Genomic DNA, 25,060 nt, shown 5'->3' on the forward strand with positions numbered 1-25,060 from the left:
CAGTCCTATGAATCTCTCTTGTCCTTCAGTGTCTGGATCGGCCTACTTCAAGAATATCTCCTCAGGAAATGTCAATGCCATCACCTGGGATGATCTCATCGCAGTCACATCAGAAGCAGTTAGACAGTTAGCTTCTTTAGATATTGAATTATAACATCCATCCCACTGCAATTCTATAGCTCTGTATTATGGTGATGCTATTATGGTTTCTTCTTAATTTAATATTTTATCTCCTACATTTGTATTGTCCACATATAAGAGAGAGGTGAGGTAGATAGAGCAGAGCAGAGCAGAGCAGAGCAGAACAGAACAGAACAGAACAGAATAGAATCTGGAAGGGACCTTGGAGATCTTCTAGTCCAGCCCCCTGCAGGAAAACCTATACCAGTGATGGCTAACCTTTTTGTTGTCGCATGCCAAAATCGTGCACAACAGCACACGTTCATATGCCCACATCCATAATGCAATGCTTGCATGACATCCTCCCGCATGACCCACCCCCTGCACATGCATGTGACCCCCCTGTGCTGCCCTCCCCCTGTGCATGCGCGCAACACCCCCCTCTGTGTCCTGTTTTGGGCCTAGTGGACCTCCCTGAAGCCTCCTGGGACCAAAAACGTGCCGTGGATGGACGACATTCCACCCTCGCTCCCCGCACCCCTGCACATGTGTGCACGACCCCTGCACATATGCACACATCTCCTGTATGTGTCCCTGCGCATGTGCGGCAGAGCCCCGAAAATCAGCTGGCCAGTGGGAGGCGCGTGTGCATGCGTGGTGGAGCTGAGCTAGGGCAACGGCTCACGTGGCCCCAGAGAGGCCTCTGTGTGCCTCCTATACCATCTCAAACAAGTGACTGTCCAGACTTTTCTTAAAAACCACAAGTGATGGAGTGCCCACGGTTTCTGGAGGCAAGCTGTTCCACTGGTTAATTGTCCTCACTGATCTATCTATCTATCTATCTATCTATCTATCTATCTATCTATCTATCTATCTATCATCATCTATCTATCTATCTATCATCTATCTATCTATCTATCTATCATTTATCTATCTATCTATCTTATTTATCTATATCATCTATCTATTATTTATTTATCTATCTATCATCTATCTATCTATCTATCTATCTATCTATCTATCTACCTACCTATTATTTATCTATCTATCTATCTATCTATCTATCTATCTATCTATCTATCTATTATTATTTATCTATCTATCATCTATCTATCTATTATTTATCTATCTATATTATTTATCTATCATCTATCTATCTATTATTTATCTATCTATCATCTATCTATCTATCATCTATCTATCTATCTATCTATCTATCTATCTATCTATCATCTATCTATCTATCTATCTATCTATCTATCTATCTATTATCTATTATCTATCATCTATCTATTATTTATCTATCTATCTTATTTATTTATCTATCATCTATCTATCTATTATCTATCTATCATCTATCTATCTATCTATCTATCTATCATCTATCTATTATCTATCTATCATCTATCATCTATCTATTATTTATCTATCTATCTTATTTATCATCTATCTATCATCTATCTATCTATCTATCTATCTATCTATCTATCTATCTATCTATTATCTATCATCTATCTATTATTTATCTATCTATCTTATTTATCTATCATCTATCTATCTATTATCTATCTATCATCTATCTATCTATCTATCTATCTATCTATCTATCTATCTATCTATCTATCTATCTATCTATCTATCTATCTACCTACCTACCTACCTACCTACCTACCTACCTACCTACCTACCTACCTACCTATCATCAGTTCAATTGCAGGGAACTTGTCCAAGTACTTTCCAGGAGTCACCACTTACTTGAAGGGACCCCAAAAAGTAAAAGCATGGGAAAAGTTCATGGGGGAGCAGATAATAATTTCATTAGATCTACTAAAAGTTTGCAAAACAGTGGACAGGCTGCCAGGTTCAAGGGCTTTTCCAAAGAATTTCTGCAAAATAGAAAATATCTCTAGTAGCCTGAGAAGATCCAAAGTGCTGTCAGGAACACATTCAAAAATAATATTGTATTGGAATGGATCCTTTCTTAACAACCGTTTGATTATTATGAAACAGCTGGCCTTGCACCTAGTCAACTTCCTTAGTTCCATTAATGAAAAGAAGGACATGATATCACTGTTCCAATATTGGAAGAGCTGCCACAAAGAAGAGGGAGTCAAGCTATTCTCCAAAGCACCCGAGGGCAGGACAAGAAGCAATGGATGGAAATTAATCAAGGAGAGAAGCAACCTAGAACTAAGGAGAAATTTCCTGACAGTTAGAACCATTAATCAATGGAACAACTTGCCTCCAGAAGTTGTAAATGCTCCAACACTGGAAGTTTTTAAGAAGAGATTGGACAACCATTTGTCTGAAGAGATGTAGGGTTTCCTGTCTAGGCAGAGGGTTGGACTAGAAGACCTCCAGGGTCCCTTCCAACTCTGTTATTCTATTCTATTCTATTTTGGGGGGGGAAATTAAATTGATTTTCTGTTAATAGATTTCTTAGTGCTTAATAAACATCGTATTGTCTGGGTATTTAATTTGCTTAACAATGCAAATTTACATTCTTAATCTCCACCCCTTTTTCCCAACCATTGGTAAAATAGATTCCATGTTTCATAATATTCTACATCTTTTTTTCGGTTTAATTTTCAATGTCAATCTATCCATTTCTGCACAATCTAGTATCTTTCTATGCTATTCTGTTCTATTCATTACTTTCTTCTTTTTCAAGAGTAGGGGAATTTTACATGCTATCCATTTTCTTCCCCTCTTTAGCTTTTCTATTAGCTATTTATCACTTATACAGGTAGTCCTTGACTTACAACCATTTGTTTAGTAACCTTTTGAAGTTCCAAGTGCACTGAAAAATGTGACTTATGGTTGTTTTTCACGCAGCCGTTGCCGCGTCCCCATGATTGCGCGATCAAAATTTGGATGCTTGGCAATTGGTCCAATATTTACAACAGTTGCAATGTTCCAGGATCCCTTTTTGCAAACTTCTAACCAGCAAAGTCAATGAGGAAGCCAGATTCACTTAACGACTGCATCATTAACTTAACAATGGCAGAGATTCACTTAACAACGGCGGCAAGAAAGGCTGTGAAATGGGCCAAAACTCACTTAACCACTGTCTCACTTAGCAACAGAAATTTCAGGTTCAATTGTGGTCGTAAGGCTTCCTATACTGAGAATCTTACATCCTGATACGTTGGTGGTGAGAGTTCAGCATTTTTAATTATTTGTTTTCAGCTCAAACCACCAAGTTTGTTTATCTTTCTTAAAAAGGAAAGAAAGACTTTTGAGGGGGAGACGGTATCTTGTGCGTTTTTCAGTTGCCACGAGCAACTGCGGTGCAATTGGAACAAGAGAGAGTGAAGCTTCGCTGGTGATTAATACTGTATGTGATTGATGGTGAAAGCAGAAGTCAAAACAATGCGTTGAGAATATTTTAAAAATCAGTAGCTATTAATTAATGTTGAGCAACGTTGTAATGTAAGTGTAATAGCTGACACTTAATTGTAAGCTTAAATGATTTATTAGACTGGCTGTCTAATTTTAGGCAGCACTTTGCCAGCCAAAACAGGGTGCATGGAGGCCACGCGAGGCCCCCATGTGGTCTGTTTTCGGCTTTCCTGGCCTCCAGCAGCCCTCTGCCAGCCAAAAATGGGCTGCATGAAGACTCTGAGAGGTCCCTGCATGGCCCGTTTGGCCAGCAGAGCAGTGGTGGGTTCTCAGCGGTACGGCCCAGTACAGGCATACCGGTGTTAGCTGGGAGCAGTAGCCACCGTACCGGAATGGTGGCTCATTTGTCCCACCGCCCGCCCACGTTCCTTACCATTTTTGACGCAAATGGGCCAATTGTGCACGCGCGCACAGCATGTGGTGCCTGTGCGACCTACGCCGAGCAGCTGAGTGTCACAGGGCGGTGGCGTGCACATGCGTGTGCAGCGTGCATGCCCGACTAGGACGCCCAAACCCATGCGCAGCATACCGGTTGCGACTGGATCCGGAATCCACCACTGCAGCAGAGGCACCACAAGCTGGTCCTTTGATATTCCCAGGCTGGCCTGGTGGGCTAGATTTAAGGACCCCGTGGGCTGGATGCAGGCCGTGGGCCTTGAGTTTGACACCTCTGCTTTAGACCCTGGTTGTTAAATCAGAACTACTTGGTCTTAGTGACATTCAATTTTTGACTGAGGTCTTTGACATACCGTGCAAAATCCAATTCAACCTTCTAGTCCCCAGAGACTGCACATTCATGAGGATTTAATTATTCAGGCAATTAGTTAAGCCACCCATTGCTTTGTAGACTTTGTTTCATGGTTCCACCAATATCACATTTGCTTATCTTCTTCTTCTGATTCAGCCATGGTCTCACTGGTAAACATTTTAGTAGTTCTTACCCAAATACTTCATGCTGTAAATCCACACACACCCCTCCCCCCCCACATCCCTACCCCCAATTCAGATTCCATTCCAGACAGATACATTTATTTTAAAGATTAGAACTGAATGGCAATGTGTAAAACCTGGTGAAATCTGAAAATAAAGACAGCTCCTGCTGATAATGGAAGATAAAGTAATTAGAAGGGACAAGATAAGATAAACGGATTTAGAAAAAAAGAAACAAGTCTCTAGTTTTGTTTCAAATCCACCTCAATAAATAAATAAATAAAAATCCAGGCCTGCAACTGAATATTATAATGCTGAAGATTGAAGAAGTCTGGCTTTACTAAGCCAGATTTAAGGGAGAGAAGTGGGGTTTTTTGCTCCTCATTTTAATTGATCTTCTTGATTCCCCCCCCCCCTCCAATTTCTCTCCGGTTTTCAGACAGTTCTCCATTAAAGATGCATAGAAAAACATGTTCATAAAAGGAAATGCATACACAAAAAGACATGCATAGGATGGGTAAAGAATATGTAAGGAAAATGTGCTTGCCAGTTTTGTGTGTGTGTGTGTAAGAAAATTGCAAATAAAAACCACATAACCTTTCACATTAATATGAAAGATTGTAAACTGCCATAGAAACAAAACAAAAAAATGTCTGCTTTCAAAAAACAGCCCGAAAGAAATAGGAAAGAAAGAAAGAAAGAAAGAAAGAAAGAAAGAAAGAAAGAAAGAAAGAAAGAAAGAAAGAAAGAAAGAAAATGCATACTTATGTCTGTAATTCAAAAAATAATTCTGGGGGAGGAGAAAAATAAGGAATTAAGTAATTGGATACTTATCAAGTATCAAGGCAGAGAAATATTTCTTCCCCTCGGTGCAGGCTCTATTGCCTCGTTGTACAACATTTGCCAGAAGAATATGTCTATTAATGATGTCAAAATAAAAATCTATACTCTGGATGCCCCAGGCCTGCAGATGGCAGAGAAAGCAGAAGCCTCCGATCGATCATCAGCAAACAAGATGGAGCCTCAGCTTCCGTTTCAGCTGTATTTATAGGGAAACATCATCACTGCATAGTTGGACTGTGTCAACTTTAAATATTAAGCTACTTCATGCATTCCTGAAAGAGTCAGTCTCTCTCTCTCTCTCTCTCTCTCCCTCCCTCCCTCCCTATCTCTCTCCCCCCAAACACAGAGCTAATAACTGTGAATCATAATATGATCTCCTTAACTTCAATGGAGATTTTTTAAAAGTATATTTTTATTGTTTTTACATTTAAAACAGTGCAGCACCGTGAGGTCCTAGTGACCATACAATCACATTATATACAGATAATCTCATCCAATAACTATTAGCCTACTAATACATTGTCTGTCCTTCTATCCAGTAACATTATTTATAGTTTGTACCAGTCTTGTCACTTTGTCTTATACCAATAATAAAATCTGTTCCAAACTCCATAATATTCCGATTCCCCTTTATTTTTTAGTTCGAGGGTGAGCCTCTCTTCTTCCTCACAGGCGAAACTTTTCCTAAATATATCTAACTCTGATGGCGTCTTTTTTCCAATACTGCACAGAAGTTATATACGCCACAGTTAATACATGTATAATTAGATAGAGCACATCTTTCTTATATTCCTCCGGTATTATGCCTAGGAGATTTTTTTAGGAGACTTTTTATTTTTATTTTTTTAACTCTGAAAATCAAAACTATGAGGATTGGCCGCAGAAGGGGATTATTAGCTGGATGTAATTTGTACATTAAAGTTTCGGTTACGCTTCCTTAAGAGTTATACTTAACAGAGGTCAAACATGATTTTGTCCCCCATGGATAAAACAATGAGCCAGGCGACTGTGTCTTTGCAAAAGCTGTGGTTAAATGTGAACTGTGAGCAGAGACAGTAAATAGAGATCAAGCCAAATCAATTTCATTGTAAGTTGTATTTGCTTTTTACTAGTGATGTATCACTGACAATACTTTTAGTGGGTTAGGGGTAGGAGTGGACTTCAAAAAATTTAGCAAGAGGTTGCTGGGGGGATGTGGCCATGGTGGGTGTGGTCTAGTTGACCTCTTGCACCATGGTTGGGGGGGGGGTGTTTTTGCCCTCCCCAGGCTCCGGAGGTTTTCATCGAGTCTCCGGGAGGGCAAAAACGACCTCCCCAGGCTCCGGAGGCCCTCTGGAGGATGGAAACCTACCTGTTTCCGGCCTTCCTGAACTTCCGGTAGGCCCGTTTTTTGCCCTCCCCGAGCCTTTGCACATGCCCTGCATTTACCTGCATCCAAAATGGGCTGCGTGGGGACTCTTGGGAGGGGCAGGGTGGGCAGCGCCAGACAGTAGTAGGATTTGGGGGTTCTCTGAACTGCACAGAATCTTAGCTAGAGGTTCTCCTGAACCTCTGCGAACCCCCAGCAGCACACCCCTGGTTAGGGGGCTTTTGGCAACCTTGGGAGGTTCACTCTGTTGGAAGCACAGCGTTTTGCTGCTAAAGTTGTTCCAGTTTGCCTGTCTTGATTCTTTCTGGGCTGAATCCAGCGCTATGGCATCCTGTTGCCACATTACCTGAGATGGATTTTGATCTGCAGAGTACCATGAAATAAAATTCAACAATAGCACTTAGACTTATATACCGCTTCACAGTGCTTTGCAGCCCTCTCTAAGCGGTTTTTCAGAGTCAGCATCTTGCCCCCAACTATCTGAATCTAACCACTGGGCCCCCACAGCTCTTAGAGAAAATAGAACATAGAATCACAGGGGTGGAATGGACCTCAGAAGTATTCTAATCCAATCCCTGCTCAAGGGAGGAGATCTTATACCAGTGATGGTTAACTTTTTTGTTGTCACGTGCCAAAAGCGTGCGCAACGCACCCCATGCCCTGCTGCATGCGCGTGCAACCCTCCCATGTTTTCCTTTGCTCCCCCATGCGTGCTTGTGACTCCCTGTGCCCTGTTTTGGACCTAGTAGGCCCCCCTGCAGCCTCCTGGGACCAAAAACGGGCCGCAGGAGGGGCACACTGCACCCCGCTGTGCTCCACCCCTTCCTCCTTACATGTGCACATGACACCCCTGTACGTGCGCACATGACCCCCCTGCATGCGCACACATCTCCTGCATGTACCCCACTTCACGCACATGCACAGCAGAGACTTGAAAATCAGCTAGCTGGTAGGAGGCGTATGCGTGATGGAACTCAGCTAGGGCGATGGCTCGTGTGCCCACAGAGAAGGCTCAGCATGCCACCTGTGGCACGCGTGCCATAGGCTCGCCATCACAGTCTTATACCATCCTGGTCAAATCCAGGATCCAATTTATTGTCCAATTTATTTTTGAAAACCTTCAGTGATGGAGAACCCACAACTCTGAGTGGCAAACTGCTCCATTGATTAACTGTTCTCACTGTCAGAACCTTTATCCTTCCTTCTGGGTTGGGTCTCTCTCAGTTCTTTTTTTGGAATGACCTCTGTCACCTCCTAAATTTTGCCTGGAGGAAGCAGGACAAGCTGTACCCATAAGGTTGTCACTCTTGAGAGGGGAATAATGCCATCCATCTTGAAAGAGGCTTTCATGGATCAGGCAATTACTGTCCAGTCTCCAACCTTCACAAGACTTTTGAGATAGGGAGAAAAGCGACAAAGTGCCTTCACAAGAACTGTTTATCTGGTTCTTTTTATTAGAGGAAAGAGAAAATGTTCCTTGTCCAAAGGGGGAGATCCCCCCCAAAAGAAACCACAAGATAGTAAGAAAGGGAGGAGAACAGGGAAACCCCTGGGGAAAAGTACCATAATAATAATTAAATAAAAATACTCTGAAGAAAAGATACTACAACCACAAAACCAGGGAAAAGAAAAAGAAGAAGTTAGGAGAAAGGGGGAGAAGAAGAAAAATGATTAAAAGTGCAATTTGTGAGAGCCCAAGAGAAAATGAATAAAAGAGGAAGAAGGAGGAAAAGAGTAGGATTAGTAGATCAAAGGGGATAGTAATATGATTGGTATTGTTATGCAACTAATTAAGAAGGTATACTATATTGTTAATTGTAGAAAGAATTGAAAGAAATGCTATGTCAAAACGTAACAAGAGGATATATATTGTTTATAGTAAAGTAGACCAATAGAGAAATATGAAACGATAATGTGGTGCAATTTTTGAAGGGGCAATTGAAGATCTTGTTTATGTATTAAGAAAAAATAAGTATTTAAAAAATGGAAAATAATGGAAGAAAATAATTTGGCTGAAAGTGGAAACCAAGCTATGAAGTATAATGGATTATGTAAAGGAGAGGACGTAAAAGGGAAGATCCGATCAACACTTTGTTTTGATAATATGTGTAAAAATTGTATTAAAAAATAAAAGACTTTTTTTTTGGGGGGGGGGGGGAGAAAATGCTCCTTGTCCTACCTAGTGAATGATCTTATTTGAGACCTGGTTGGGGGAAGCGTGTCCCCAATTTTTTTCCTTTTATCTAAAAAAAAACCATCTTGTCCTTTCTCCAAATTTTATGTTTCAGGGTACCATATTCTTACCTGGAAATCGTGTGATTGAGCATCCTTCCAGCGATGAAAACCCAGGAAAGTTCCTTTTCGAAGTGGTTGCAGGTAAGTTTCTTTATTCACTGTGAATCTTTTACGGTGTTTATTGATTGTCTAATGCCTACGCCGTGTTCATCCTGGTTTATAGCTTGAAGAATATCAATAATTCAATGTTATAAATTTTATAACAGGGGGTTCAGACATTTTTACAAATGATAGTGTTACCAATCAACATAGTGGCCTGGTTTCTTTAAACAGTTTTTTTTTTAAACTTCAGGATTAAAAAAGCAACTCTTTTTAAAGGTTAGTATTTTATTGGTGCATGTGTTTAGAACTGTGCACTCTTGTTTTTGAGTCATTTCTTATCAGTAAATAAATAGAAGAGATCTAGTTTAGTGTAGTGGTTAAGACACCAGGCTAGAAACCAGGAAACTGGGAGTTTTAATTCTATCTTCGGCATGAAGCCAGCTAGGTGACTTGGAGCCAATCATTCTTTATCAGCCCTAGGAAGCAGGCAATGGCAAACTACCATATTTTTTGGAGTATATGATGCACCGGAATATAAGACGCACCAAGATTTTGAAGAGGCACATTTTAAAAAAAAGGTTTTGCACTCTGCAGACCTTTGTGAAAACGGGCCTGTTTCTTTTCAAAAAAAAGGCATGAATAGCCTTTAGAAGGCTTATAGAGTGCTACGGCGGGGGGGGGGGGGATTGAGCAAAAAATGGCCCATTTTTCCATCATTTCTGTCCCCGGCAGCACCCAGGAGCACTGTATAAACCTCCTAAAGGCTATGCACGGCCATTTTGGTGAAGGGGGTGAGGTTTCGGGAGGCAAAAAAATGTTATATCCAATGTCTAAGACGCACCCAGATTTTCAGCCTCTTTTTTGAGGGAAAAAGGTGCGCCTTATACTCTGAAAAATACGGTACTTATGAAATCTTGCCAAGAGAACTGCAAGGGCTAATCTAGGTGGTCCCCAGAGATTAAAAACTGACTCAAAAGCACCAAATAAACACACAGATCGCTTGAAAGGCTTGGTGTGTTATTATTAGAGAATATCCAGGAGTGGGATCCTGTTGTGGTCCAGCAGCGGCCGGCTGAGTTGTTGGTGGACTCTGATAGCTCAGACCATTATGGGATTGCTCTGGAGGATGAGGAAGACTCTGGAGGGTGTTTGGAGTCAGAGCAGGAACTAGAGAAGCTTTTTGGCCACCAGGTGGCATCTGAGTCAGGGAGCAGTGAGGAAGAACAGAGGGAGGTTGTCCCTGATGTGGGTAGACGTTGAATTGATAGGAGACAGGAACAGCTGTGGAGAAGACATCATAGAAGGAAGTAGGGACAGTTGGTTAAGGGTGTGGCCCCTCCCAAAGAGTTTATAAGTGGAGCGAAGGGAGGGGACTCTTTGCAGGAGACAACAGTCCATATTCAAGCCATTGCGAAAGCCTTCTGAAGGTGTTATCTTGTGTTTGTGAAGATAGCGTTCTAGGCTCCTAGCCAAGGGTTGGCTTTATCTATGTAATTAGTCGTGGCAGATAGCCAAGCCTGGGTCTGCATATTCATTGTAATCACGGGACAGAACAGGATCCTACCTGTTTAACAACCAGTTCGCTGCTCACACGTGCAAAGTTTACAGAACACTCACCTTCCGCATTACTTCTGGTGAGGAAAACCACTCTTTTTGAAGGCAATCCACTCTGCCGTGCCGATAAGCTGAGCTTCGGAGGAGGAAATATAGGTGAGTATAGTGCAGGGGCGGGGGGGCCCACTTCAAAGTCGGAGCGAACCGGTTCGCTCCCAGCTGAGCTGCACAAGCAATGGGCAAGCAAAGGTCCACTTGCACAAGCATTGGTGAAGCATGCACGCCCAAAGCTCCACTTACGTGAGTGGTGTGCCCTTTTGCTTGCATGTGGCGCTCATCTCATGCGAGCGGAGGACTCTTATGGTCGTGTGCAAAGCTCCACTCATGTGAGCGGAGGGCCCTCACTTGCGGAGCTCCATTTCTACAAATGGAGTCTTGCGGACGCACACACGTGCCTTCTGCTCAAGTGCCTGTCCTGACCTAGGCTTCCTTAACAACCATGAAGCAGAGTCTGGGTCCTGGCAAAACCACTTTTATTTACACTACTGTGAATTCCTTTCATTCACAGTCAGAAAGGCTTTAGCAAACAGTCTTTCAGAGGAATATTTATCAACATAAACCTTATCTCGCTTGGCGAGCTGCCAGATAACTAGTTTCCAAACGCGGGGCAAGGCAACACTTGGCACAGAGTCTCTTATAGTCACAAACATAACTTTCCACTCTTGAAACAACCGAAGGAACTAATTGTTTCCTGCAAAAGTTTCCATTCGCTCCTCTTTTGTTTCCTATTGGAGGGGCGAAGTCGACCCTGCTTTCTTAATTGTTCTTGTCTTCTGGCAGCTCAGCGCATGCGCACACTGGGAACTGTTCCTCTGCCTCACTGCTGTCTAGCTCCCCCTCTGCCTCTGATGCAGAGCCCTCTTCTGAGCTTTCTTCAGCCCCCAGGACTGGCCCATGTTCTTCCCCAACTTCCTCACTGTCCAACTCTGCTGCCCTCCGCTCTAGGCAGCTTCCTCAGGGTCTATGGCAACAATCCATATTCATGTATTCATTTACCAGAATCAAAGCCGTGCCTACTTCAACAAGAATTAAAATATTTGCAAGGTGCCAAGAATGCCCAAGTACCTTATTTTTGTCCTACGCTTGTCCCTGTGGCTTCGCACACTGGCAATTTGTGGGAAAGAGGATTTTCTCACTTGTCTTTGGCAGATCTATTGGTCCAGAAGGAAAGCAGCATATAAAAATTGAAGGAACAAAAGAACAAAAAGACAGTAAAGAAATTGGTCCCATTCATCTCAAGTAATGCAGGCTTTTTCTCATTTTTAATGCTCAGCAGGGAAATACAATTTTTCATATTCTACTTCCTGTTCTGCGAAAACTTTTTGCTCTCCTTTGACAGTTACTAGGTCTTAGTTCTTCCCTGTGGCATCCAGCAACATAAATATGCCTGTAGACAATTCTTTTGGTGCCCATAAGCTCTCTGACCTCCCCTCCCCCCCATCCAGACTCAACTTTATTGGCAAGGATGCTTCCTGACCTCAAGTTAACCCAACAGAAAATTAGAAGGAAAGGTGATTGGAGCCTTGAACTTTATTTGATAGCAAGCTCACCTGCCTGGAAAAAGATCAACCACAAGCAGGGAGTTATGTGCAGGCATCTTTCAAGAGATGAGGCGCCAAGATTTGGTGGGTTGCATTCTGATAAATCAACGCTCCACACTTCGTTATATCCCTGCTTCAGCAATAGTCCCATTTTGCGAATAGATAAGAACCCTAACAATCATTTGCAAGAGGATTTACATGAGTGGTGCCCACTAGCACTAAACATTGGGGATTCCTCTTCTTGATCATGAGAAATTCATTTCCTATGCAAAGTTACTACTAGTGAATCAGTCCACTGATGGGATTCAATTTTTTTTACTACCGGTTTTGTGGGTGTGGCTTGGTGGGCATGGCTTGGTAGGCGTGGCAGGGAAAGGATACTGTAAAATCTCCATTCCCTCCCGATCAACTGTGACTCGGGAGGCAGAGAATAGATGGCCAGTCAGAGGTGGTATTTACCGGTTCTCCGAACTACTCAAAATTTCCACTACCGGTTCTCCAGAACTAGTCAGAACCTGCTGAATACCACCTCTAGATCAGTCCAGTGCAGATGATCATCAGCAAGATGATCAGCACAAAAGCATGCTTGCAAAAAGTTAGTACCCAATAAGTCATGGGTATTCTTCAGTCTCAAAAGACTAATGCATCGTGCTCTGGGAAGAGGTCCTAAAGCAGCATCTGGTGTAACTAAAAAGTCCAATTTGGGAGTGGCGATCCCTTCCATACTGAGGGCAGATACATTCTGTCCCTTGCTCAGCTCCCAGATTTCTCTGGTTCCGGGACTGCCTCTTTGCCTCAGCCTGCCGAACAAGTGTCTCTTCGAATTGGAGAAGGCCATGCTGCGTCTTTAGCCTCCAAGCTGAACGATCAGAAGTCCAGGTTTCCCCAGCTGTTAATGTGCATTCCCAAAGCCTTTAGATCCTTCTTGCAGATATCCTTGTATCGCAGCTATGGTCTCCCTCTGGGGTGCTTTCCCTGCACTAATTCTCCATACAGGAGATCTTTCGGAAACTGACCATCAGCCACCTTGGGCAGAATATTACGAAGAAAGAAAGCAGATTTTTTTTTTTTTTGCTAAGAATTGAGTTGGAAGAAATGGCTATATGACTTTCTGACTTTCTGGAATCACTGATTCTTAGGAGGAATGGGGGCTACTGGGGCTACTTGGACTGCAGATCATTTGGTTGACCATAAATGGTGTCACAGAGATGTGTAAACCTGGATTTCTTTGTTGCCTTCTGGTGACCCTAGAAGGTGATCTTAAATCTGGTTCTCTAGAATGCTTCAGTTGACGTTGCCTGATATGTTCTCATTGCAACATACAACTTACTGGAAACAATTCACAAACTTCCAGGAGTGGATGAAATGAGAACTACAAAGGTGCTTTTTCAAGAGGCAATTGGATTTTCTGGTTTTTCTTTGAAGATGTTTTGCTTCTCATCCAAGAAGTATCTTTCAAAACACCTTATTTTTCAGAGTGTAAGACGCACCAAGATTTAGAAGAGGCAATTTTTTTTAAAAAAGTTTTTGTACTCTGAAGACCTCCCAAAAATGGCCCATTTTTTGCAAAAACGGGCCTGTTTCCCCCCCCCCCCCAAAAGGGCATGCATAGTGTTTAGGCAGCTTATAGTGCTCTTGGGGGTTGGGGGGGGGGCAAAATTGAGCAAAAAACAGCCTGTTTTTCACTCATTTCTGCCCTCCCCAGCACCCAGGAGTACTCTGAAAGCCTCCTAAAGGCTATGTACGGCCATTTTGGTGAAGGGGGGTGGGTTTTGGGAGGCAAAAATCCTGTATTCAGTGTATAAGACGCACCCAAATTTTCAGCCTCTTTTTTGAGGGAAAAAGGTGCGTCTTATACTCCGAAAAATATGGTATATCTTGGATGAGAAGTGGAACATCTTCAAAGAAAATCCTGACGGTCCAGTTGCCTCTTGAAAAAGCACCTTTGGGACAACCATGACCTGGATGGCTGAGAATCTCCATAGACATGAGATGAGAAAGTATTTTAGTTCTGAGGTAGGGAGACAATTTTGCAAACATTGAAAATGCTGCATTTGTAACTTTTAATTCCTGTTTTGGTAGGACTGCTATGCACGTTCTCTAGAAAATTAACATTTAGGGAGAATCCTGAAAAGGTGTGGCAGAGAAGCAACTGGTCTGCTTTAACCCATTTCCTGCCAATTGTTTTTGCAGTGGTATTGCTCTACCTGCTGGTAAGCACCCTAATGCCTGTAAGTGTCACCCCCCTTTTTAAAAGAAAAATCCCCTCCACCTCCACCGCATTGCAATTTTAAGCTAATTACAAGAGAGGACCTGAATTGCCAGGCAATTATTTAACACAATATTTGTTCATTGAGTTTAGCAAGATTAGTCTCCTGTAATTAGGCATGCAGCCTTGGCCCCACTGAATTCATCAAGTGGGAATATAATTCTGATTTCTGTAACACCCACCCTATTTGGCTGTTGTTTTGTTTATATGCAAGGAAGCTCTCTTGTAATCTTGGCAAAGACTCATCCAACACATAATAATGCAGAGGTTTTCTCTCTCCGGATTTAAAAAGCAAGACATTTGAGGCATGAAAATATTTTCGCAATGCAACATTGGACCAGTGTGGGATGATTTACAATGGAATCCGTGGCTAAATGTTAATGGATGCGGCCGAAGGACAGAGAATTTAGTCAGAGGGGTTTGCTTATTGTTGTCCTGAAGAATAGATATAAACACTTGGCCTTGTTCAACTTTCTCCACCCACGTCTACGTTGGCATACAGATTACATAACTTTCTATGTGCGAGCCTTATTCCCAAGAATGCATGCATTGAATTAGAGAATGGAAACAATCCTTGTAATCATCGTTTCCTAAAGGATTGAAAACGGATACAAATGGTGTTACTAAAATGCTGAATGTGTATGGAGATTCTCAGTCGTTCAGGCTATGGTTAGAATAAACCTATATTCGTTTGTACTGCCTGGAGTCCTGTTTTCCTGTGCTTGATAGTCACTTGTAGTAAGTTGAGGACTACCTGTAACAATATGTCATAGCTGTTCAGAGAAATGGGGGAGTGGGAAGAAATGATATCCCACTGAGAGCCATTGCAGGCCCTCAAATATGAGCGCATTAGAATTTGACTGTGCTGGCATATAGGAACAAAGACTTCATATTAACCAATATATCACAATATATTGTTTTTGCTGATCGTTGAAACTGGTTGTTTCTCCAAGTCTGCATTATGTATACAACTATGTTTCTCTTATCATTCTAAAAGCAGCTGGCGACAAACTTCTATTTGTATGTCAAATCTGTGGCCAGTATCCAAAACATTTCTTTTTTCTAGTTTATTTATTGGCAATACATTTAAATTATTTGGAGAATGCAAGTGGGTGTCGCACGGTATTTAAATCCAGAAATAAAAAAAAAATCTGGCAAAAAGGAATACAGTTGTTCTGATACACTGAAATATGTTTATGGAATTGTATTGGATTTACATTTTTAATTAGCAGTATAAATTATTTTGTCTCCCCCCCCCCCCCCATGAATATAAATGCAGATTTTACTTCCTATCCATGTTAATATCTCAGAGTTTCAAGGCACTCATTGTTTCAAAACTTAGGTTTTTAAACTGATGGTTTAGCTGTAGGAATATAAAATCTCAGTTTTAGTCCCACTGAAATCAGTGGTCGTAGGTCATTCATATAATTGGCTGTGTTGATTTCAAAGGATTTAAAGAATGCAGTGAACTCTTATAAAGATAATCCTTGACCTATACGAGTTTATTTACTGACTGTTCAAAATGACAACGGCATTGCAAAAATTAATTATGACCATTTTTCACACATACAACTGTTGCAGCATAGTGGCCTGGAACAGCTGAGAGCGTACCAGTACGGTGGCTCATTTGGCCCACCAGCCCGCCTGCACTCTACATCTGTATTTAATGCCAAAAACCACACTGCGCATGCACGCACAGCGTGCGGAGCCTGTGCATGCCCTGACTAGCAGCTGGGAGTCGCAGGGGCAGTGGATTGTGCATGCGTGCCCAGCGCATATCAGGCTCGTGCATGGACAGACCGCGATCAGCGTATCGGTAGAGACGGTAAGAGGAACCCACCACTGATCCTTAGGGTTACGTAATCGAAATTCAGGCACATGGCAACTGATTCATATTTAAGGAGGTTGCCATGTTGTGGGGTCCTGTGACCTTTTGTGACTTTCTGACAAGCAAAGTCAACGGTCCCTCAGATAGCCTAGTCCCAAGCCATGAAGGGCTTTAAAGGTGACAACCAGTACCTTGAATTGACTTAAAGACCTAGGAGTACTCCTTTCGAAAGACCTAAGTCCCAGAGCTCACGGTAACAACAAAAAGGCATTCATAGTTGTCAACCTTATCTTACATAGTTTTCTCTCTGGTAACGCTATGCTGCTAACTAGGGCGTACAAAACCTTTGCCAGTCTTGTCCTTGAATGCTGCTCACCTGCCTGGAACCCACACTGCATTTAAACATTAAAACATTAGAGAGAGTCCAGAGGTATTTCACAAGGAGAGTACTCAATTCCTCTGCTCGTAATAAAATTCCGTATACAACTAGGCTTGAAATTTTAGGCCTGGATAACCTTGAACTATGCTGTCAACATTCCGACCTGAGCTTAGAGCACAAGATAATCTGCCATAACGTCCTACCTGTTAATGACTACTTTTACTTCAACTGCAATAACGCAAGGGCTATCCATAGATACAAACTAAATGTAGTCAGTTCTAATCTTGATTGCAGGAAAAACTATTTCAGCAATAGAGTAGTGTGGAACACCCTACCTGATCCCGTTGTTAGTTCCTCTAACCCCCATACCTTTTACCTTAAACTGTCTACCGTGGGCCTTACGCATTTCTTAAGAGGTCCATAAGGGGGCATACATAAGCGCACCAGCGCGCCTACCGTCCCTGTCCTACTGTCCCCATTTATATGTACTCTTTTTATGTGTTTACGGCTATGTTTTGCTTTTTATTACATCCATTTATTTGTGCCATTTTTCATGTGTTTTCATACTTGTTTCCTTGTACAAAAATAAATAAAATAAATAAAATAATAAATAAAATAAATAAAATAAATAAATAAAATAAATAAAATAAATAAAATAAATAAAATAAATAAAATAAATAAATAAAATAAATAAAATAAATAAAATAAATAAAATAAATAAAATAAATAAAATAAATAAAATAAATAAAATAAATAAAATAATAAATAAAATAAATAAATAAATAAATAAAATAAATAAATAAAATAAATAATAAAATAAATAATAAAATAAATAATAAAATAAATAATAAAATAAATAAAATAAATAATAAAATAAATTGCACCCGGAAATCGGCACCAATGCAGCTCCCAGAGGAGATATGATATATGTTCACACTGAAGTCTGCACAAAACCATGCAAGCCGCTGCATTTTGCACCAACTGGAGCTTCCGGATACTCTTCAAGGGCAGCCCCACATATTGTTGGCATTTTCAATTATATTTTGCTATCATTGGAGTATTCTACTTTAAGTGCTAAAATTTCTTGGGGCACTTCTAAATTAACTTACCAATTGTCCAGAGATGAATTACGGTTTATGTTCATTCCATTTTTAAAATATAAAAACTGAGATTCTGTATTCATCGTTTCGTAGTATATCCCCTTGAAAATAAAAGGCCTATCCTACAGTCAGTCTGACTTAATGAAAATCGTGTTTAACTTTGTTGTGTTAGTTGCGAACTCATGTCTGACCTGTCGTGACCCCATGGACAACGTTCCTCCAGGCCTTCCTGTCCTTTACCATCCACTGGAGTCCATTTAAGCTCACACCGACTGCTTCAGTGACTCCATTCAGCCACCTCATTCTCTGTCATCCTCTTCTTCTTTTGCCTTCAATCGTTCCCAGCATGAGGCTCTTCTCCAGTGAGTCCTTCCTTCTCATTAGGTGGCCAAAGTATTTGAGTTTCATCTTCAGGATCTGGCCTTCTAAAGAGCAGTCAGGGTTGATCTCTTCTAGGACTGACCGGTTTGATCGGCTTGCAGTCCAAGGGACTCGCAGGAGTCTTCTCCAGCACCATAGTTCAAAGGCTTCAATTCTTTGGCGCTCAGCTTTTATTATGGTCCAACCTTCACAGCCATCCATTGCAACTGGAAAAATCTGTTTAACTACAATCCCATAATTAAGATTATAGTTCTGTTCAGGTATCCTTGATAGTTAATCCACTGAATTTAGCTTTCCATTGAACACAAATAGAGGATTTGGCTGAAACCTCTATTGCATTCATGGAGATTGAAGTAAAACTGACTTTTTCTGGATTCTTTCTGGGGTGCTTAGGAATAAAAACGCCAGGCTAAATTTGGAGCAAGAAGGTTGTATGATTGAGAAAACATATGGTTCTGAAATGACGCTTAATTGCAGTCTACGCAAATTATAACGCAATCTGACCCGTGGAGTTTCGATATGATGTGTCAGATTATTTTGGAGACGTTTTCCAGACATTCATTCTGCAGATACAAAGTCTTCTTTTCCACCCCATTTTTGCTGAGCTCAAAATGTGAGAAAGGGTAAAATTGTCCGCTCTTGGCACAAAGAGTTTGAAGTGAGTAATTACCATGACAGATGTGATGGTCTGTTGGTTTTTAAACTAAAATGGTTCTTGGAGAGCTTCAGCATGTATGGCAAAATACAATTTTGCTCTTGGTTCCCGTTGGAAATATCGTTGCTTGAAAGTAACTGCCTTCCCTATTGTTAAAATAATGCCTCGGATGTAATGCAGAAATATATATGCATTTGCAATATCTAATTTTCCACTGGTTCGGAATATGAATAATTGAATATGAACAATATAAATAAAGCAAATACCAGTGAGAATTCCCTAGTTGGGGTATAGGGGAGGAACATACAACTATACCATCTCTAGGGAGCCCCCCAAGGAAATTAGTTATGTGGCAGACAACAATAGAGATCATAATTAACTAACAGAGAACAGGAAATAAAAACAATCATTTTTCTTTTCCTTAAAATACAGGTAGTCCTCAAATTACAGCCCATTGGTTGTTCTGACCTAGGCTTCCTAAGAGCATGAAGCAAACTCTTTGTCCCGACAAAAAAACCCTTTTATTAATTTACTGTGAATTCTGCTCATTCACATCCAGCAAAGTCTTTCAAGGGAGGATTTACAGTCACAGATCTTATCTGGCTTGGAGAGCTGCCAGGCCGATATCTGCAAAACTTGGCAAGGAGTCTCGGAGAGTCACGAACCAATTAAGCGAACTAATTGTCTCCTGCAAACTCCACTCCCCTTTCGCTCCTCTTTTATTTCTTCTGGGAGGGGCAATTCATCGTCCACCTATGGCCTTACTCCCAAGTCGACCCCTGTTCTTTAGCTGTTCCCTTCGTCTGGCAACTCTGCGCATGCGCACAGTGGGAACAGGTTCCAGCTGTTTGTCTGCCTCACTGATGTATGACTCTGAAGGCAGCCGATAACTGTCAGATGACCCTGGTCCCATCTCTGTCTCTGAAACAGAGCCCTCATCAGAGCCTTCCCCAGACTCCAGGACTGCCCATGTTCCTCCCCAATCTCCTCACTGTCTGAATCTGTTGCCAGCACCACTGGTGGGCCACAACATTGGTTTAGTGACCATTCAAAGATGCAACAGCATTGAAAAGTGTCATGACCCCTTTTCACATTTATGACTGCTGCAGCGTTCCCATGGTCATATGATCAAAATTGAGGTGGTCAGCAACTGACATGTTTTTATGACAGTTGCATTGTCCCTGGGTCATGTTATCACCCTTGCGCAGTGGTGGCGCAGTGGTTAGAATGCAGTCTTGCAGGTTAACTCTGCCGGCTGCCAACAGCATATTGGTCCCAACAATCTAGGTCCTAACTTAACCGCTGCAGTGTTTCACTTGACAATTGTGGCAAGACAGGTCAAAAAATGGGGCAAAACTCGCTGAATGAATGTCTCCCTTAGCAGCAGAAATTTGGGGCCCAATTGCAGTCATAAGTCGAGGATTACCTGTAGTGCATTTTTTAAAACCATAGAATGTACAATAATGAATTCAATCTGCATGCAGTGTTTCTAAACTGTTTCTAGAATTTTGGGAGGTTCAGTCATAATTAAGTTTCTCTGAAATCAACAGAAATCAGCTATTGTAATCATTTGACTGGTTTTAGTCCCAGATCTGGATAACTTTGTCTCAATGCTAAACCGCAATAACAATTTTGACATTGTAATGTAACACCCTGCCAACAAAAGTGCGTATAGACAAGGCCAGTTGCAATGTATGACTGTGAAGGTTGGACCATAAGGAAGGCTGAGCGCCAAAGAATTGAGACTTTTGAACTCTGGTGCTGGAGAAGACTCCTGCGAGTCCCTTGGACTGCAAGGCAATCAAACTGGTCAGTCCTAGAGGAGATCAATCCTGACTGCTCTTTAGAAGGCCAGATCCTGAAGAGGAAACTCAAATACTTTGGCCACCTAATGAGAAGGAAGGATTCACTGGAGAAGAGCCTGATGCTGGGAATGACGGAGGGCAAAAGAAGAAGGGGACAACAGAGAATGAGGTGGCTGGATGGAGTCACCAAAGCAGTAGGTGTGAGCTTAAATGGACTCCAGAGGATGGTAAAGGACAGGAAGGCCTGGAGGAGTGTTGTCCATGGGGTCGCAATGGGTTGGACATGACTTCACAACTAACAACAACAACAACAACAACAACAACAACAACAACAACAACAACAACAACAACGCCAGATCTGGATAAGGAGAGAATCTCAATCAATTTAAGTAAACAGCAGTTTAAATTACAGTTGTTTTATAGTGCATCTCCCCTTAAGGCTCATTGAAAGTAAAAAGAAGAAACTCCATTCATTCTTAACCCAAAAGGATAATGGCATCTTCATTTTAAATAAGTCATCCTTTGAAATATTTAAGAGGTTGCACCATCTCAGGTGACTTGACAGAGAAGACAGACTGATTTGCTCTCATATTAATATTTATATGCCTTGAGATTCTCTGCTGTTTGTGGTTGATGATTACAAGGAACTGTCCTTTCGATAGAGCTGTCAATAATACTTACTGCCTTTGGAGGACCATACTTTCAAAGGCTCTTCAGAGGTGTCTTATTCCAAAGGTGACTAATTAAAATTAGGCTTACTCTTTAGCGATTGCTAAATTTCCTTTTTAGTATCATTTTTAAACAACAACAACAACAACAACAACAACAACAACAACAACAACAACAATAATAATAATAATAATAATAATAATAATAATAATAATAATAATAAATTTTTATTTGTTAGCCGCACCCTCTCCCGAAGGACTCGGGGCGGCGTACAATAAAAACACATAAAATATACAAGTAAACAATACATATGCAGATAAAAATAAACACATACACGTACGTACACATATATATATACACATATACATGGAGGAGGTATCAAATATATAAAACAGAATTTAAAATTGACAATTTAAAACACCCTCAATTAAATTAGAAGATTTAAAAAACCCGTCAGGAGCGATAGGTAAAAACTATGGTTGAGCCAGGCCAGCTAATTGGTGATTTGATCCTTTGATCCCTGCCTCAGGAAAAATCTTAACAGACCACTGTCCACTTTGTCCATGAAACCACAATGAATATTTTACCAAAGAGTTTATCATCCAGGGTGCAAAAAAACCAGGATGATCTTTAGATGGCAGAAAAGAATAACAGAGTTGGAAGGGACCTTGGAGATCTTCTAGTCCAACCCTCTGCTCAAGCAGGAAACCCTATACCCCGGATGGCGAACCTATGGCACGTGTGCCACAGGTGGCACACGGAGCCATTTGTCAGGGCATGCGCGCGCTGGCCAGCTGAGTTCACCCTTTTTTAAAACCATTTTTCCCCTCCCCAGGCACAAGAGGCTTTATAGGAGCCTGGGGAGGGCGAAAAGAGCCACACCCCCCCCCGGGAGGCCTTCCAAGGGCTTCATGAGCTTCCCTGAACCTCCGGAGCGCAAAAACCCGGCCCTATGGGCAAACTGGAAGTTCGGGAACGGACTTTCGGTTTGCTTGAAGGGTCATTTTAAGTGCTCCGGAGGCTTCAGGGAAGCCCCCTGAAGGTCCCTGAAGCTTCCGGAGCACTCAAACAACCCTCCGAGAAAACCAAAAGTCACTTCCGGTTTGCTTAGAGGGTCTTTTTTTTGCCCTCCGAAGGCTTCAGGGAAGCCTCCTGAAGGTCCCTGAAGCCTCCGGAGGGCCTCCTGAGGGGGGCAGAGGAGGCTTTTTTTGCCCTCCCCAGGCTCCTATAAAGCCTCTGGAGCCTGGGGAGGGCAAAAAAAGGATGCAAAAAATGGGGGGTCGCGCCTGTAGTGCACGCATGCACACTGGGGGGGGGGGTGTCGCACATTGCATTATGGGTGCGGCACACCCACGCACGCCCCCCTGTGCTCCCCCCACTTATGGCACGTGAGCCAAAAAAGGTTCGTCATCGCTGCCCTATACCATTTCAGACAAATGCCTGTCCGGTCTCTTCTTCAAAGCCGCCAGTGATGGAGCTTCCACAACATCTTTTGAACAAGAAGTTGAATATAGGTAGTATCTCTTTCTCTGGTTTGTATTTGTATAAAAACAAATTGTGAGCTGGCTCACACACAACCTCTGCTCAACACTTATAAATCGACCTTCTGCAATTTTACTGGCAAATAGCACCTCTATGGTAGGGGTGTCAAACTCAAGGCCCGGGGGGGCGGATCCTGCGGGGTGCTTAAATCTAGCACATGGGGCTGCCTGGAAACAGCAAAGGACCAACCTGCAGTTCGGTCCTTTGTCACAGCCGAAAATGGAGCTCACGAGGGCCAAACATGGTCCTCCCAAGCTCCGTTTTTGCTGACAAAGGGTTGCAGGAGGCCGCCGTAGCTGGAAACAGAACTCAGGAGCCCATTTTCATTGGCAGAACACTCGGGCGACCCCAGGCACCCCCGACACGAGTGTCATCAAGCTGGCCACACCCATCCCGCCCCCTCCCCAGGTCAAACATAACCCTCATGCGATCCTCAATGAAATTGAGTTTGACCCAGGGGTGAAATTCAGCATGTTCTGCCAGGTTCTGAAGAACCGGTAGCGGAAATTTTGAGTGGTTCAGAGAACCAGCAAATACCACCTCTGACTGGCCCCAGAGTGGGGTGGGAATGGAGATTTTGCAGTATCCTTCCCCTGACACACCCACCAAGCCACGCCCACAGAACCAGTAGTAAAAAAAATTGAATTTCACTACTGGTTTCACCCCCCTGCTCTATGGTGAAGGAGAAGCTAGGAATTAGCCACTGGCCCAAAGTCATCCAATAAATTTTAGTGTCCTCAGCCATTTCAGCATGAATCTCTCTGACATCTTAAGGCCAATGACCCTCTGAAGATCTGTTAACCAAAGATAGGAAATTGAATGATTGCAGTGGCTTCTTCAGCGAAGTAAACGTCTCGGAGGCAGAGCAATGTAACCCGCCTTCCCTTCCCATCCTTTCAAGAGCCGAGCGATTGAAAAGCCAGCCGCAACATTCGTCTGAAAAGTCTATTATCCTAGCCGTGTTCTCCGAGGATTTATTGTGTCCTCCTACGGATAGATGAGGCTCTCCTTCCCCCTTTTCCAGGAGCTATCAAGGGATGTCTGAGCCGATTTGACATTTCCTAGATGCTTATCTTCATATGTCAGCCGCCCCTAAACTTCCTTTAAGGAAAACAAAGTCTAGGGGCTTCCCTATGCGTCATGCTCAGAGAGCTGAGCGGATTTAATTGCTTCTGCCATAAAGATGAATGCCTCCCACACTGCTCGGTGACAGTCAGCAGTACTTCTTCATTAGTTGCCAGGAGCCCCAAACCCTCAAGGGCACTGGTAAGATCTTCAGCAGAACTAATTTTACCTGTGATGTTTTCTACAGGGAGAAGAGAGGTTATTTGTCGCACGGCAAGGTGTCGTTGCATTGTTGTGCCACTACTAAACCTTATACACATACTTGAAGTCATTGAGTCCTCGGAATGATATTTATTAAATTTGCTGCTATTCCTCTCTGTCACTCTATCATAAAGAGAAAAGGAAGAAAAACTGATGGTCCCCACCACATGCAGTTTATACACGGAAGGATGTCGCTGGCTGGTTTTGCTACTGTAAGTGGGTTTATATCTGCCTTCCCAGCTTGCTATCCAGATGCAAAATTCCCATCAAAGGGAGTTTTTAAAAACTGGCAAACTAAAAAGCATGTGACTTTCAAAGTCACAGTCCAATTTTACAAAGCAGCGTGTAGTTTCCTGCCTGGGCAGCGGGTTGGACTAGAAGACCTCCAAGGTCCCATCCAACTCTGTTATTCTGTTATTCCAGAATCATCTTTCTTTCCAAGAATGACGAGGAGCCCCACATAGGCATTCATAGAAGATAAAGTTTGTTTGGTTTTACTTGATACTAGCCGATAACCTGGCGTTGCCCAGGTATTTATTTATTTATAGGGGGGAAATGTTCAGACCAAATGTAATTTCTAATGTTGGATTTTCCCCCTCACCAGAGGGAGCTCCCTTGTGGAGTATTGTGAAGCTATTACCATGGCAACTCCACTGCCCTTACAGTAGAAGCCATTTTATGGCAGTACAGTAGAAGCCATGTTAAGGCACAACAGGCTGTATCTTAACAGAACTTACACACTGAGGGGTGTTAGTGGTGTCTTACCCCCCACAATATTTATTTCCAGAGAGTAAGTCATCTGTGTACCAATTTTGGTTGAAATTGCTGAAGGTGGTTCAGAGTTATGCTGGAACATACACACACACAGCCATATATATATATATATATATATATATAGATAGATAGATAGATAGATAGATAGATGATAGATAGATAGATAGATAGATAGA

The 25,060-nt window shown here is 42.2% G+C and overlaps 1 protein-coding gene across 2 annotated transcripts in view; it reads left to right on the top strand.

Annotated features, from left to right (window-relative positions):
* Nucleotides 1–25,060, top strand: part of ARHGAP24 (Rho GTPase activating protein 24) — a 446,035-nt gene that overhangs the window by 161,199 nt on the left and 259,776 nt on the right. For both annotated transcript variants that reach the window (XM_081959210.1, XM_081959211.1), the window contains exon 3: nucleotides 8,953–9,040. In XM_081959210.1, coding sequence (XP_081815336.1) covers nucleotides 8,953–9,040 — 88 coding nt within the window. The remainder of the gene's footprint in view (nucleotides 1–8,952; nucleotides 9,041–25,060) is intronic.

The sequence above is a fragment of the Natrix helvetica genome, assembly GCF_964273705.1.
Source record: "Natrix helvetica genome assembly, chromosome: 7".
In the NCBI taxonomy this organism is placed as follows: Eukaryota; Metazoa; Chordata; class Lepidosauria; order Squamata; family Natricidae; genus Natrix; species Natrix helvetica.